A 16858-nucleotide genomic window follows, 5' to 3' on the forward strand; every position below is an offset into this window, starting at 1 on the left:
AGTTGGGGAAACTTTGCTGCCCCCTCAGACAGTTCTCTGTCTGTCCCTCTTACTGTCTCCTGAAACTTATTTCTCTCCTTAACTTTCTGAATAGTCACACATTTGTAATGTTCACAAGATTTCAGAGTAAAGCCCTGGCTCCCACTGTCCCCTCACTTGGTCCTCAGTGTCCCTGCACTTCCTGTTTCTTACATGACCTTCAAGAGTTTTTCTTTTCAGTATAACAAATATGTCCCCAGTTTTCTTCATTGCTTTTGTTTTTTATAAAAATGAGCCTGGTCTACACTTTCTGAAACCTCTCAATGAGTCTTATGGTTTTTTCCATAATGGTGCAAACAGTTCATAGCAGGCTGCTTCTGCTTCTGTTTCATCTTGTGTCTTAAGCTGCACAGTACAAAAGCTATCTCTTAGAAATGCAGGCTTGGCTGGGCCTCTTTTTAAAATACAGATGTCTCTGTGCCAGTAAGTTTTGCCAGCTTAACACACTTTAGAGTCCCTGAGAAGAGGGAGCCTAGGGTGAGAAATGCCTATGTAAGATCAGGCTGTGGGCAAGCCTGTAGGACATTTTTGTAATTAGCAATTGATTTGTGAGGGCCCAGTCCATTGTAGGTGGGACCACCCCTGTATTCTGTAGGAAGTCAGGGTGAAGAAGCCAGTGAACAGCACCCCTCCATGGCCTCCGCTTCAGCTCCTGCCTCCAGGTTCCTGCCCTCACGGCTTTTGATGATGGAACTGTGAATGAAATGAGCCCTTTCCGCCCACGTTGGTGTTGGTCACGGCGCGCCATCACTGCAGTAGTGACTGTATCTAAGACACTCTCTTCCCCTTCACTCTGTACAGTGCTCTGAGTCGTCACTGTCGTCTGGGGCGTGCCCTGCATCTCCGAGCATTGTCAGTGTTAGTGATGTCTCTGAGTTTTAGTATTCTGGGTCATTTCCACACAGCTTTGAGGTCTCGGCTGTAAAGAGGAGGGCGTTGAGACCTAGACACTCTGAGACACTACCTGTAGTCCTGTGAACTGCTGTGGCCTTGTTGGAAGCAGAGGATCATGGGTCCCTTATGAACCTGAAAGTCATCTGTTCAGTTTGTCTCACAGTGCCTATTGTGACAGGGCACACCAGTGGGGTGTGCTGAAGAGGCTGAGGCAGGAGGACCAGAGTTTCACTCATAGTGCCTTTACTTGCAGTAGTGTGTGAGACCCACGGAAGCATTTATAAAGGTGCCATTGTGGCCTGTTTCTGTCCCCCTCAAATGTGTGCATTTAAATCTGATGCCTAATGTGATGGAATTAAGAGAGAGCTGTTGGGAGGTGAGGAATGAGATTAGTGCCCTTAAGGATGAGGCCCCGGGGAGCTGCCTTGTCTCTTCTACCGAGTGGCGTCATAGTAAAGGGTTCCGTCTGTGACCCAGGAAATGGGCACGGGCCAGACGTCTGTTCCGTAACGCTTTATTCCTGGGCTTCCTGGCTTTCAGAATGATGAGAACTTGCCCCTTTTTATAAGTCACCCGGTCTGTGGCGTTTTGTTAGAACAACCGTAACAAAGAGACCGAGACAAGAGTTCAGTGTTCGTCTTGTTCATCTCGTGGTGCTGCTCCAGTTACACACAGAGCACATGACCAGCCAGATAATGTGCGTCGGCTCACTACATGTACGGAATGTAAGATGCTGCAGCTCCTCACACACAGCAGTGTGCAGCTGAGGTGCTTGGGGCAGCTCTGTGGGCGTTGAGTGCTGTGATGACCTTCACAGAGGATACTGAGAGCACTGTGTTCAGACCCCAGGCCATGGTGAAGTCATTGAGTTCAGTGGGTCAGCTCTGCCAGGGACATCTCAGGTTTATTATGTGTTAGGTTTTGAATTAATATTTGGCTTCTTGTGAGTTCAAAAACTGTTACTGTTTTCTGCCGCCCCTACTCCCCACCCCCAACAATCAGTGATGGGACCCCATATGAGGGCAGGTCAGTTTTAAGACGATGGATTGTATTCCTTTCCTCTTGATTTTGGTATGTGTTGCCTGGGTTAGAAGGACTGTAGGACACTGTTTTATATCTCAAATCATGGGCATTTTTATAGTCAAGAAGCTGGATCATGAGTCTGCCTGCCCAGAAGTGTGTGTGGTCCCTCAGGGCAGAGAGCGGGTCCCACAAGAAGGATATGAGGCAGGGGGATGGCTCCGGGTGTTTTAATAGAACACACATCAGCTCTCAGACCTTGACCGCACACTGGGGAACTGCTCTTAACTGGAAGACAGAGCAACACAATCATCTTGTTTTCAAGCAGAATGAGTAGTCTCCCCCTCAAGGTGAAGTTGCAAACAGTGTGAGCACATTTCCGAGATGATGTATCTGATGTGAGGGAAGACAGTCTCCCTTCTCAGAAACACAAGATGGTTTCTGTGAAGAAACTGGGAAGCCATTGTCTTTTGGATTTCTAACACCACACAGTAGTTCCCGAATCCACACACCCCAGCTTAGTGATGTGTCGCTTGCCAGCATTTTCTCTGTGTCTGTGTACCCTCACCGTCCTGTTCACACTTGTGGACCAGTAATGAGCTGTTTGCATACAGCCTATTAGAGATTTCCAACCTCGGGGTCACATGCTTTCCAAGGGGTGTTTGGGGAACGGAGGAGGTGGAAATCTCTGTGAGGGTTCATTCTTCACGCTTTGGGCTGGTGATTCCTTACATTTTAAGAGATGCATCTTCTCCAGTCACTTAGAAAAGGCAACCACGTTTTATGTTTAACATGCTGTGTTGAAGACACTGAATACTGGCATAGTGTATGCGTACCATTTTGTTGAGAGGGTCCCTAACCTTTGAAGACAGGCTGGTGCCCCTGAAGCTGCTGAGGAGCACACCTGACCCCTAGTGACTGGAGAGGGAACCATGGGGGATCAAAAGGGTTAAGACTGAAAGTTGCTTATGGTTTAGTCTCACCTGGAAGTGAGGAACAACGTTTCCTCTTGCAAACCAAACTGACGGAAGATTATTTCCCAGTTGTGATTATAGCTGTGGAAAAGCGAGAGAAATGAAAATGCTGCTCTCGGTGGTCACCAAAGTGGCCAGCTCAGACGGGATATACATGGCTGACTAATGGTCCTGAGCAGTAGGAACTTTGCTGCTTGTAAATGTCAGCTTCTCGCAGGGTGGGGGATGAGGAGTGGCCATGGCCTGCTGAGAGCTTAGGTGGGTGTCTCATCTCACCTGTCACCTCATTCTCTATCCTTGCAGGTTTTCATAGGTCAGTGTCAGCCTTCTGGGATGTCTGGGTGGAGGAAGCACTGCTGGTTCAGTCCTGGTCTAGAGAGTGAGGGCCGCTGTGCCCATCCCCTCTGACGATGGGAAGTCTAGGATAGGTTAGTCTGCAGATGCATACTTCCTGCATCAGGTAAGCATTTCTCTTCGTTTATCTCCTCTCCAGATCAAGAAGAAGCAGCAGGATGTGGTTAGATTTCTGGAAGCCAACAAGATAGAGTTCGAGGAGGTGGACATCACCATGTCTGAAGAACAGAGGCAGTGGATGTACAAAAACATTCCCCCTGAGAAGAAGCCTGCGCAGGGCAACCCTCTGCCACCTCAGATATTTAACGGCGACCGATACTGTGGAGTAAGTGGCTGGATTGTTCCCACACTGTGTCCCTTGGTTACCATAGTATGACACCTGGAGTGTGTTCGGATCCTTTACAGTAAAGGCAGTAACTTCGGTAGCACCCGCTCAGGGTCCTGGGCCTAGCAGAGGGGGAAGCTCAGAGCAGTTTGGAATTCAGCAGCACAGACTGGGGTGGGGGAGGGTGCTGGAGAGTTGTATGGCAGGTAGCAGAGTTCAAGGATGGCTGGCAGCCATCCATCCTGCCCTTTTCTTTGCTCTGGGAGGAAAGTAGAGAGTGTGTGTTTACTATGGTCTGGCTTTTCAGGCCCATCTCTTCATTAAAACATTTTTGGCCCAGATTGAAGAGGTAATTATTCTTGAGTCATTATTCCCCTTGGGTAGCTGATTAGAAAACAGAGTTCATATTCAAAAAAGATTATCAACAGAGGGATTACTGTGAATATTTAAGATCTGTTTTGGTGCCTTCCTGCTGGGTAGTATAGGAGAAAGCAAGGTCAGTTTTGTCTAGTTACCCACTTAGCTTATTTCTTAGGCTAAGACAAAAATCGGAGAGACCTCTTCCTACTGGGTAAACTGGGGTTTGCTTTTTACCACGGTTTTACCACAGATGTTTATTTCGGGAGTGCAATTTTTTTATTCGGGGAGCTACAGTGCCGAGGTATTGCATGTGCCCTTAAGCGGCAGGGTTGTCATTAGGGTGGAGAAAGGAGTGGTATGTTTAGTGGCTGTAGAGTCACAGAAGAACATAAGGCTGTGAGCCACCTGTGCACAGTCATCTCAGTAGTGTGGTGAGCTGAGTCCTGCACCCATTGCCCTTGTCTGCCCAGTGTTGTCCATGGCACCTATGCCTTAAGCCTCAGTGTCCTGGCCCTTAAACTCATTACACACTGACTCCTGATCGTGTCCGCCCACCCAGGAGCCGGGATCGCAGGTGTGTTCCCGTTCTCAGCTTTCCAGGTTCAGCCCCAGGAGTCACCCCTCATCTGCGGGCTCACTACCACAGAGCTACACACTAGCTCTAGTTGTCCGCTCTTTGAGCAGGGTCGTGAGTTCTTCCAAAGCTCTTCTTAAATAAGTTATCACATGAAGATAAAGGCTGGGAAGATTCTGCTATAACATCATGAGCTTGTACTTTATTGGAGAAACGTGTAGAAACAAAGGGTGCGTCCAGCGTGATGGCCGCACCTAGGCTCCGTTTGGCTTCCTGACTAAGCTGACAGACTATTGAAATTGCAGCCCAGAATAAGGCTGCAAGGATTGGGTTAGCTCAAAAGGAATTTCAGGTTAGGATGTGAATTTTAAATCAGTGTGAGTAGGCTCAAGTTCATCTTTATTAATCATAATAAAAGCCACTTAATCGACTCATTTTTGCCAATAAGAAATTGCTGTCTCCTCTTGTAGTGTAAAAATCTGTGCCTTGGGATTCATCGAGTCTTTGGAAAAGTTTCCTTATCCTGCTATCCCCAAAGAGTTTCTCTGTGATAAGTTGTCAGAATCCATGAAGTGATGCTTGGCGGGGGGGGGGGGGGGGGGAGGGGAGGGGACGGGGGGAGTCAAGTTAATGTGACGGATGGGGCAAATCTTCACGACCCCTTCAGTTCTGCAGCACTGCAGGGTGACAGGTGGCAGGGTATTGCTGTGGGGAACTGGGTCCTTCCTGGAGGCAGTGCGGGGAAGGCTTGCAGCTCGGTGAACATCTCATCCGCCTGTGGAGCTACCTTTCAGGTGTGAAGGTCCCACCGTATTCCACGGTAGTGCATCAGATGGGCAGAGACCACGGAACAGTGACCGTGGCCCTTCTCTTCTGCTGTCAGCGTGGCCATGGGAACATGCTTTAGAGCTTTCCAGTGCAGATGCTAAGCTGGCCACCGCCAGTTGTCATGTGCAGTCCACTTTTTCTCCCACGTCACAGGCCAGCTGAGAAATGCTTTGTTCTTATTCCACAGACTAAGAGAGGGCAGTGGATCGAAATGGTTGGTTTATCTTTTTCTTATTTTGCTCACTTGACGAGGCACCCGCGTGGCAAGCTTTTCACCTTTCCTGTTTGCTTCAGTGCCAGAATGGTCCATACTGACCTCTGTGTGGCCTTAGCAGTCGCTCTCGACTGGTCATTGTCACCCCGTGATCACCACTGTGCTCCCCATCTTGGAGCTCTGGCCCCCTTTGCATAGCCTATTGAAGCATCACCCAACTGCCTGTTCGTTACCAGTTCCTGGACAAATGTGTCTGTTGTGTTGGGGTTGTCTCCACTCCTTAACTATCCATTTTGAACTCAAGAAATCGCCTGAATTTGCTTTTCGTCTATATAATACATGTAAAATAGGTGTCTGATAATAAATCATTAGCAAAAAGGAGGAAGAGATACATGGGCATTAAAGTTACGTATAACATAACCATGTTTATTTAAGAAGGTATTTCAATATCAAAGGGCAAATTGCAGCAATCCAAAAACTGCAGAGATTTTTCCATCAGACCAGTAAAATAGTATGTCAGAATGCCCAGCACAATAGCCAGTGGCTGTCTTTCCCTGGGACGTTGCTGCTATAAAAAGGCCTTTGTTTTGTTTGTTTGTTTTTTTGTGGAGTCATTTCTAGGCATAGAATTCTAGGACTGTTGCGTCATTATCATCTGATTTCTGGGGACGTAACTCAGGTGTCAAATGCCGTTACTGGGGTTCCTTGGATGTTTGTCAGTTTCTGCTGTTGCCGAATTTGAAGGTTTGTTGCACACATGTACATTCCAAGTTGCTTGGTGAATCACCAGTGAATGAAGTATTTTCTAGAGTTCCTTGCTGAGTGCTCAAGAAATTGTTACGCGTGCCTTATATAGTCTTCTAGCATTGCCTTTGAAAACTTTCTCCTTGCTCTGGTTTTCCCGAGTGCCCATTCAGTTGGGCACTGGGCTTTTAAGATTGGTTATGTAATATTTTTTATCTTTTCCTTCTATTGTCTTTGACTTTTTGTTTTCTGGGGGAGATTTCTTTAATTTATATCTTAATTTTTTTTAGGGTATATTTTTTTCACATATACTCCTTTTCTTACTGTTTTCCCCCCTTTAAATGTTATATTTTATGATATGAATGCAAGGCCGTACATAACTCAGTGAGTGTACTCAGTGTAATTCTTTGACGTTGGTTGTCTCTGTAGCAGCTCTTGTCCTTGTCTGTACTGTTCTCTTCTCCCCCTCCCCCTTGCCGCTCCCCATTTCCTCTCTCCTATTTTTCTTCTCACTTCCCTTTTTTCCTCCTCCTCTCCTTTCCCATCTCCCTCTTTTTCTTCTTTCTCTTTCTCCTCCATTTCCTCTCTCTGTGTCTTGGTACTTGGATTGGGCTGAGGACCTTGCATTTCGGGGGTCTGTGATTGACAGTTGTAAAGCTTTTGCTTCCAGAAGACATGACCGTTCATTATACCGTCTGAGTCCTTAGAGGAGGAGGCACCTTGGGGACCGAGCTGCTGTTTCTGTAGCCCTCCATCTCCACTGCCCAGGCCCCTCGCGGTAGCCAGTGTATCCGCTGAGTGTGGCCTGAACGTTCTGGCTTCTGCTGGTGCTGCCCTTGTACTCTGACCGTCACTGCTCCCCGTCCTCACATCCGTCACCATCTCCCCATTCGTTGCCTGCCCGTGTGTAGGCTTTTGCTCTTGATGCTTCGAGTCGTGTCAGAAATGAGCTTCTGTTTCTGGTTTTCAGCTCCTTGTTTTGTTGACCTTGGAGGGAAAAGCGGCAGATGACAGTTACTACGGTCGTGGCACAGCAGTCGGTATGGGATTTAGAACAGGGGTTGTACTGGGTGGATAAAAGACTGTGATGCTGTAAAATAAGGTTAACTTTATTCTTCTTCTCACCTCTTTCCGACATCTAAGCCTTTGCTCCACAGAGCGTATGGGACTTCTTTAGGTAGACCATGTGGGAGCTGGCTTTCATATTGATTGAACTATGCCAGATCAATGGCTGCTCCTCTGCCTCAGCAGCCGAGGTCCCAGGAAGAAGTGGCAGGAACTGCTGCTTGGTCCTGTTATGTGATTGCTAGGGGCCAGGACCAGTAAAGACGATGGCTTCTCTTATCAAAGTCAAATAATTAAGACCTTCACAGAGCATCAGCGATGCAGCTGGCAGTGGGCTTCATCTCTCTACCTTCTTTTGTGCACCTTAAATCCCAGTGGTGGTTTATGAGGGTCTCATCTGGTTGGCTAACTTGTGGGCAATGTTGTATGGCAAGTGACAGGATCTCAACAGTCTGCAGAGTCTGCTGTACCCAAGATCACCTGGAAATGTCCTACTTAGTTTTAAGCTGGATAAAGCCTAGGGTAAGTACCTACTAAGCTCCAGTAACCAGTGTGGGCACGGGCCTCCTTTCTGTTAGGATGTGGATGTCCTGTCTCCTGGGAATTCCCAACTGCTTGAACAGCTCCCAAGACAGTCACTTCCTCCCTCGAATTGGGGGAATGATGGACAAACATGGGAACTGTTGAAGGCTCATTACAATAGTACCTGTCCAGGAAGGATTTGGACCTGGTTTATAACTGACCTTGTGGTATGGCCCGAAGATGTTCTTGCCTTCTGAGGCAACAAGAATTCCTCCTAGTTTTAAACTGTTTCTCCAGCTATGATTTTTTTCTCAGCTTGTGTTACACCTCCATACATTCCTCCCAACAGCCAGCATCCTTGTCAAGTATTGGCAACCGAGACTCCAAACTGGTGCAGCTGTTTACTAGCCTGCTGGTTCACTGAGCTGCATCTCACTGCGAGGAGAAATCTGGCAATGGGACCTGGCCCTCCTAAAGCTCTTGACCTCTTCTGATATGTTTTAATGTCTCATTTGAATTCTGGAAGGTTTAGACCTCACGTTTGATGTTTTAAGCCTTTTCCTCCTTTGAACTGACTTGTGTGGAAGGCAAAAATGAGCATGCCTCTCCACAGAATGAAACCATTCCCCCTCCATTATCTCCTTCCTTCCCGTTAGCATACACATGATTCAGATCATCATGTGTTTATTTCTTGTTAAAAACGTGTGTGTGTGTGTGGTGAAACACATAAGATTTACCACCTGGGCCACCTTAAGGTGTGCAGTTCACTATTGAATTTACTCACATGGTTGTGAGCTGCCCTGCGCTCGGCCTCGCCTGAAAGAACCACGCGGGACACAGGATTCTTCTGCAGAAGAGCTTTATGTCTCTTGGGAGCTAGAGCATAAGCCACATGGCGGAGACCCAGATATGAAGGAAGCCATCCCTTATATATGAAACAGTCCTAGCTTCGGACGTGTCACTCTTGGATTGGTCAACTGCTCCCAGTCCCAGGTGATGCCTCGGGAGTAGGCGGGGACTCAGTGGGAAATTACCGAGTACATATGCGTTCACCTGGTGGTGAAGCCGGATGTCAGCGCCATCTTGATGATGGAGAATGTGGCTGCGGCCTTCTACAGTGAGCTGAATTCTAGGATACAGTGTCTGGCAGAATTGGAATTTAAATCCCTTGGGCAGCAACTCCTCTTTGTACTGCCATTTTGCTATATCTGTGAGTCTGACCGTTAGAAAGCCTCTGTCAGTGGGGTCATACAGTGTTTGTAACTGGCTTCCTTCCCTCCGTGTCAGACCCTCAGCGTTCATCCATGTCGTACTGTTCTGTCCAAAGGCTGCACAGCAGGATGTGTCTGTCCCACATCTTGTTTACTCGTTCATCTATCAGTAGTCTTTGGATTGCTTCTATTCCTGTGCCATTTTAAAATTTTATTTATTTTTATTTTATGTGCATTGGTATTTTGCCGGCATGCATGTGTGTGTGAGGGTGTCAGATCTTGGAGTTACAGGTAGTTATTAGCTGCCATGTGGGTGCAGAGACTTGAACCCCGGTCCTCTGGAGGAGCAGTCCGTGCTCCCAACTGCTAAGTCATTTCCCCAGCCCCCTCCTGTGCCATTTTGATAGTGCTACTGTGAGCAGAAGCTCTCAAATATCCTTTTCAGAGTCTGCGTTCAGCTGCTTTGGTTTGTAACTGGAAGTGGGGTTGCTAGATATGTGGTAGCTTTGGATGGATTTGCTTGTTTGTTTGTTTATTTTATGGAAAAGCCAAAGAACCCCTTTCCATACCTGTTACACCAACAGTGCCAGGAATTTCCAGCTTTTTTATATTCTTACCAACATGTCTTATTGTTAGTGTGTGTGTGTTCAAATTGTGGATATTCACTGTAGATTTAATTTGTGTAACTGATGAAGAATTTGTTGCCTGGTGTTGTCCATGCCCTCTATTTGCAGACTCTCTTTTGGTGGATGTCTGCTGTTCAATCAGTGCCTTTATCTTTCAGTCATCACCAGATCTTGCTGCTGACTTGGTGGGGGTCTTTATGTATTCTGGATCATGATCCTTCAGGGGTACCTGGTCTGCTGGTGTTTTCTTTGCCTTTTCACGTTGCTGTTTGTGCTCTTCAGTGAATGAAAGTTTTCTCGTTTAATGTACCAGTCGGCTACTTTTTGAATCTGTCATCTGTACATATGTATCGCTCGTCCCTGGGCTTTTTTTTTACAGTGGTCATAAAGGTTTGGGTCGTAGGTTAACTTAGGCCTTTAATGTTCTACACTATTATTTGTTTATACTGGAAGGTTGGGGTCTAATGTTCTGTGACGTTTTATTCTTTTGGCTTTTTGAGTGGCCTGCCACCCAGCTCCCAAGTAAATCACGCACAAAGGTTTATTCTTACTTATGAATGCCCGGCCTTAGCTTGGCTTGTTTCTTGCCAGCTTTTCTTAGCTTAGATTATCCCAACCACCTTTTGCCTGAGGGCTTCTATCTTTGTAGATTAGGTTTATGTCTACCTTTACTTCTTCCATCTCTGTGACTTGCTGCGTAGCTGTGTGGCTGGCCCCTGACATCCTCCTCTTCTTCCTCCTTTCTCCTTCTACTTATCCTCTCTGCCTGCCAGCCCCTCCTATCCTTGCTCCTGCCTCACTATTGGCCGTTCAGCTCTTTATTAGGACCATCAGGTGTTTTAAATAGGCAAAGAATCACAGCTTCACAGTTAATCAAATGCAACATAAACAAAAGTTACACACCTAAAAATCATATTCCCTAACAGTCTAATTGTATTTTTGTTTCACAGGGACACCCAGTTTTTCCCTGCTGTTCTTTAGGAGATCATCCTTCCCTACTGAGTGGCAGCCATGTGTCTATCATTAGAGCATATATTCAAGGTTGCTTTTTGTTCCCATCAATATCGTACTATTTTGATTACCATAGCTTTGCAAATATTTGGGCTTCTTCTACATTCCTTAAGATTTTAGGGGTTCCCCCCCAATTTCTAGGGAGGAAAAAAAACTACTCTTTGGATTTTGGTAGGGGTTTTACTCCATTGGCAGTTTGTAATGTGTAGTAGTTACACCTTAACAAAATTAAGTATTCCAGTCTGTGAACACAGGATTTACATTACTGTGTTACTTTTATCACATATTGTATGTCCAAGTCTTCATCTTTCATGCTAGGTGTGCTAGAAACACTGTGTTCTTCTGAGGCTGTTCCCAGTCTTCTTTTCCAGCCTTCCATTTTCGCTGTATAGAAATGCAGCTGACTCCTGCATACAAATGCAGTTGACTTCCAGTGTGCAAATGCAGCTGACTGCCAGTGTGTCCAGACGCAGCTGACTGACATTGTGTGCAGGTGCAGCTGACTGCCATTGTGTGTAAATGTAGCTGACTGCCAGTGTGTGCAGGTGCAGCTGACTGCCAGTGTGTGCAGGTGCAGCTGACTGCCAGTGTGTGCAGGTGCAGCTGACTGCCAGTGTGTGCAGGCGCAGCTGACTGCCAGTGTGTGCAGGCGCAGCTGACTGCCAGTGTGTGCAGGCGCAGCTGACTGCCAGTGTGTGCAGGTGCAGGTGCAGCTGACTGCCAGTGTGTGCAGGTGCAGGTGCAGGTGCAGCTGACTGCCAGTGTGTGCAGGTGCAGCTGACCTTTTTGTGATGATTTTGTGTCATGTGACTTTGCTGAATTCATTTTTAGTTTTCTCTTTTTAAAAAACTAGCACTTAGAAATTTGTATAGGATTTAAATCACAGTAATCAGTTTGTGGACTAACCACCAAGGAGTAAGAGACATAGCATTAAGTAGTCAAGATGTGTTCGTGAAAGTCTGGCGCAGATGCGGCTGCTCAGTCAGGCATTGGTTGACAGTGGGGATATGGAGTGAGTGCAAAATACTGCTAGTTACTCAAGAGTAAAGTCATTTATTTATGTCAGGTCTTAACACAGGGCAGCCTACCTGAGATGCAGGTTGCGATCTTCTTAAATGAAAGACAGACTGGCCTTTCCCATTAGGCAGTTTACAGGTTGTTATTATTATTGTTTGTTTGTTTGAGACAGGTTTTCTCTGTAGCTTTGGAACCTCTCCTGGAACTAGCTAGATCAGGCTGGCCTTGAACTCACAGAGATCTGCCTGCCTCTACCTCCAAGTATTGGGATTAAAGGCGTGCGCCACCACCACCCAGCCAGTTTAAAGGGTGTTAATGTTTAAAAAATGTTGACTTTTTTAATACTCTTTTAGATGATATTTATAATATCAAATGTGTGCCTAAGTTTTGGGTGTGTTACTAACCAATCAGAGACTAGAAGGTATTTCCCAGTTTGTTTCAGGAGTGACTTGGAACCCGCTGTGGCCTCCTTCCCACATAATGCCTTGGCGATTGAGGCCAGGTGACTATTCCTGAGACTGCTTGGCTGTTTTTCTGGAGGATCAGAAAGTAACTGTCCAGCAGTGGGTGTGGGTGCTATCCCTCGCCTCCCTTTCTCTCCTGTCGAAGGAGGTGAGCCTGCACTGACTGCAGCAGAGCCCTCCTATGTCTGCAACTGTACAGTACTCAAGTACAGTATTGCTGCAAGACCGGGCTGCATTTCCGTTTTACAAAGTGCAAAGCCAAATGCACGACAAGAAAGTTTACCTAGCCTGCCTGTAAACCTTTACAGTGAAATCTGCTAAAATTGCCACCATTAGATGCTCACCTATCCCACACTTATTTTCCTGGGAAACTTCATATTAATTTAAAATTCTTTCGTGTGTCAGCACCATCTGTGCGAAAGACCAGTCATCTAATTAAGGAGAGTATTCTTCATCAGCTGCTGGGCCGCACACAGTCTTACGTGGCAGGCACCCTTCCACGTTTAGTGGGGAGCAGTGAGGGAGCGGCCCATGCTCAGCAGCCAGCGTTGGTATTCTTTGCAGCTTTTTCTCTTCTAACCATGGTTTTTATTTTGCTGTCTATAAATGTTTAATCTCCCATTTTCACCTCACTGAGATGTTTTCCTCAGAACTGTACCGGGATGAGTCCCTGGGATGTGACTGTCATGAAGATGAAGGCTCGCGCTGTGACTGCTGAGAGCCTTCAGCCGGGAGGTTTGAGGCCACCCTTGTCGCAGCAGTTGTCTGAACTCATGTCCAGACGGGTGGTTTCCTTTCTGTTTACTTTACTTTTCTGAGCCATTTGCAACTAAAGGCAATGAAGAAAGTAAAACCATGCCGACAAGAAGGGCACATTAATGTCAGCATTGAGAGATCAAAGCTGGTTTCTGGGAGGATGGGGCGTGGAAGTTCCTTCCCTGCCCCACCATCCTTTATATGCTCCCTCCAGGCCTGAGCCCAGGTGCCACCTTCTCACTTCTCACGGAGCTTTGCCTCCTTGCTTTCTGCTTTGTTCATCTGTATTCTTCGATTTTCAGATTTGGGCGGTGTTTATCTTTTTCTCTGAAAGATAAAGGGAAACTTCTTTTCTTATAGTTTTTCATTGCTTCTCAGTTTTGATACATGAATACACATTTACACCTGATGAAGCGGTAACTGCTCATAAACGTGGCTTAGGTTCACGTAATTCTGTAAATACTGCTTGCAAAGCTGTTTAGCAGCGTGACCAGCCATAAGGAAGGACATCTAATCCTATCTTATGAAGTCCCATCATTTTAAAGAGAATGGTGCAAAAGCCAGCATGAAGGGATTCTCGTAGGAAAGTTGAACACTCCCTCCCTCCCTCCCACTTCTTTGGTGAAGATGCAAAGAACGTGCTATTCTTTTTATTCCTTTACACCTCTGTCTACAAAAATATTCCAGTGTTGTTGAGTTTTTTGTGTTATTGTTTGTTTTAATTTTTATTCTTACTGGATAATTTCTGGATAATTTCATTGGCCAAAGATTTAAAATTGTATCTTACCGAGACAGCTGACTTCATTTCCTGTGTTCTTGCTCTGGTTGGAAGAACTCGTGTGTGTTGCAGTTCATTCTTAGGTTGGCCTACCTCTCTGGAAGACTTTGAGGTTTTTGTTTGTTTGCCTGCTTTCTTGACTTCTGAGGTGTTCGTGTCTGCTGAACTAGGTTCTTTAGATTGCTTTACTCTGTCTCTTGAAGGCATTACATTTTTTTGTTTGTTTGTTTGGTCCTAAGCTCTGGAACCTGCTGCCTGAGAACCTTGTGCTCAACAACTGGAAGGACTTTTCAATGTGAAAATCAGTTCCCCTCCTTTGGGGAAGTTTTCATATTTCTTAGACTTTTCATTCTTTGCCTGTCCACCTGCAGGATTTGTTTTATTTGTTCAGTGGTTTCCCCCTTTTTTTTTTAAAACTACTAATTACGCTCTTGATCTTGATGCTGTACTGTGCATGCAAGTGACATTCTTGAGTCTGTTGCCGAGGTCACTACTATCTGAATGAATTACTTTTTCAGCTCTACATCATTCTGTTTCCCTGTTTTTTTTTTAAATTTAGTGATCAGATTTAATTTCTAGGAACTCCTTTGCTGTTGTTTTATTTCTCCTCTAAAAATAGTGTCTTGTTCTTGTTTTATAGATGCAGCATGTTAAATCTTTCCAAAGATATTGATTTGAAGTACATGGAATGAAGGTTTTCTTTTGTGGCCTGTACCTTCCCAGCTTTCCCAGCTCTGATTCTGGCTGTTGGTTTTTGACTTTTCCTTTTAGGAACCGGGTGACCCCCCCCCCCCCCCATCCCTTGCCCAGGCCAGTTTGGATAGGTGAGCAAAGGGGATTGTGTAGGGGATTAGATCCTCTGGACTGTTGAGAAAAGAGAGAATTACAATGGAATGAAGACCAATGTCTCCCTTCCTGGATAAGCTTCTCTTTCTTCCTGTGTCCTGAGGTGTCCAGAGTGACCACCAGACCTTTGAGCTTCTGTAACCTTGGTAGGAGCTACCTCCAGCAGGTGGGAGCCGGTGTTTCTCAGAGAATCCCAGCTTTCCCAGTACCAGGATGGACAGACTGCCTCCGCCTCTGTGAACACACTCTTGTGACTTTGGTCCTTGCTATCACCTCTCTCCCCACTCCCCCTACCTTCTCCCCCCCCCCCCCCCCCCCCCGCACTGTGCTTGTCTGTTCTTAGGGATTTAGCTCCCCTCCCCCCAGGGTTTTCTCTACCTGCCCAGTTGTAGTTGCTGTATATTCTAGGTGTTGTTTGAATTTTATTGCTGGTTTATGCCTTCCTAGGCATAACGCTGTCATGTTGTTCCTGCCCCGCCTCATTTCAGATGGCATCCAGACAAGACAAGAGGTGACACACATGCCCACACTGTATCCTGAACTAGTTTGGTCAGAAATATTAAACATGATTTCAGAACTAGAGATCCTTTAGTGTTAGGCATAAGATTTGCTGAATGGAGTTGTTTTGAGATAGCAGCCCCTTACCTCTCTGCCCTGCCCATGCCAGCTATTTTTCCCCCCCGTATCAAGGTTTCACAAAATAGAATATAGCATTAACAGCTCTTAGTCCCAAAACTTAGAAATTCTGTCTGGAGGCTGCCCTCAGGCTCCGGAGAAAATGGAGCAGGGCTCTTTGTCTGTTTTAGGCAGTGGTGGCAGCAGCAGCAGCAGCTCTAATAGCCTTCAAAATTTGGATTTTTAAGAAATTCCTTCCATCTGAATAAACCAGCTTTTCCTTTGACCCATGTAGACTGCTCGCTGGCTCCATTTCCTTGTCCATGTATTGTGTTCCCAGCAACCGTCATTTGACTGTGCCCTTGGCGTGTGGAAAGAATATGGGTCTGTCACTTACCTGCCATTAGCTGAGCCGGGGAGGCCACACAGCCTCTTAGAGTAGCCGCTTTGGGCTTTCCTAACTGCTCTCATAGGGAACACTGAAAAGGCAGAGAACTTGAAAATCTTTGTCTCCATCGGCTACTTAGTCCTTAATAGTCAATCAGTGCCGGCAGGCAATGTCCATTCTGGGCTTTGTGGAGAATGAGGGTATGGTTAACTGTACCTGCTACAGATTTTATCATGGGCCTATAAATGTCTCAACATTGTGTTCTTTTGAACGCAATACAAACAGAAGTATAGGTGATGGTAATCACCCCACACACACTCAAGCATTTCTTAAAATTCCTCCGTGGCTCTTTAGCTTTATTCTTCTTAATGACTTTTAGAAGACCCCCCCCCCCCTGTTATGCTCGATCTGTGAAGCCCAGACTTTCTTCCTGACTGTTGCTGTGAGAAGTGATGACTTTTCTTTGTCATCCTCTGTCTTAACTGTAATGAAAACATACCAGCTGTTGAAAACCAGCACTTTAACCTTGAATATGATTTCTGTGTTTGTGTCCTCTGCAGAGTCAGTATAAATTGATCTTTATAGCCTGGAGTCATAGAGCGGAGTTTTCCCGCAGTGTGCAGTGCGGCCTGCAGACGTGTATTTACAGACGGCAGCTTCAAAGAGTGCCTCCAGCTGTAGGGAATTCAGCCGGTCTGTGTTAGAAGCCTTGTGTGAATTTATAAACCATAATACTCTTCACCTTTGGGAGGAATTCTGACACCCCCCTTCTACACACACACAAATACTTTTAAAAGTTTGTCAAAAGAAATACATTTGATAAGAAAGCATTATTAATTATTTTACTCTTATTGGAACACATTATGGCCTAAGATCATATATAAGAAACTATATTTTAATTTTAAAATTCTGCAATTATGTTACTCTTAAATGATTTCATATCATATAGCTTAACTCTGAAAGGAATATTGAAAGGTTCTAGACTTTAAATTTTCAGCAATTCACTTTGTCCAAATAGGACCAAAAACATTTATTTGTGCATACTTTAGGATCCAACAGGACTCTCAAAAGCCTTTGAATGCCAGGGAGCAACTTTTTATACAGTTTTGAACTGGTAAAATGCTAACACATGACACGCCAGTCAATAATTAACAAGTACAATTGATCGGCTCACTTGACATAGGTTTTTATTGGTAATCTGAAGTGTCTGGTCGAAGCCAGATATTGAGTTTA

At 45.7% G+C, this 16858-nt stretch overlaps 1 protein-coding gene across 2 annotated transcripts in view; it reads left to right on the forward strand.

Moving 5' to 3' along the window:
* Nucleotides 1–16858, forward strand: part of Sh3bgrl2 (SH3 domain binding glutamate rich protein like 2) — a 59573-nt gene that overhangs the window by 30124 nt on the left and 12591 nt on the right. For both annotated transcript variants that reach the window (XM_048435753.3, XM_048435754.3), the window contains exon 2: nucleotides 3421–3606. In XM_048435753.3, the coding sequence (XP_048291710.1) occupies nucleotides 3421–3606 (186 nt within the window). The remainder of the gene's footprint in view (nucleotides 1–3420; nucleotides 3607–16858) is intronic.

This window comes from Myodes glareolus, chromosome 4 (genome assembly GCF_982192425.1).
Source record: "Myodes glareolus chromosome 4, mMyoGla1.1, whole genome shotgun sequence".
In the NCBI taxonomy this organism is placed as follows: Eukaryota; Metazoa; Chordata; class Mammalia; order Rodentia; family Cricetidae; genus Myodes; species Myodes glareolus.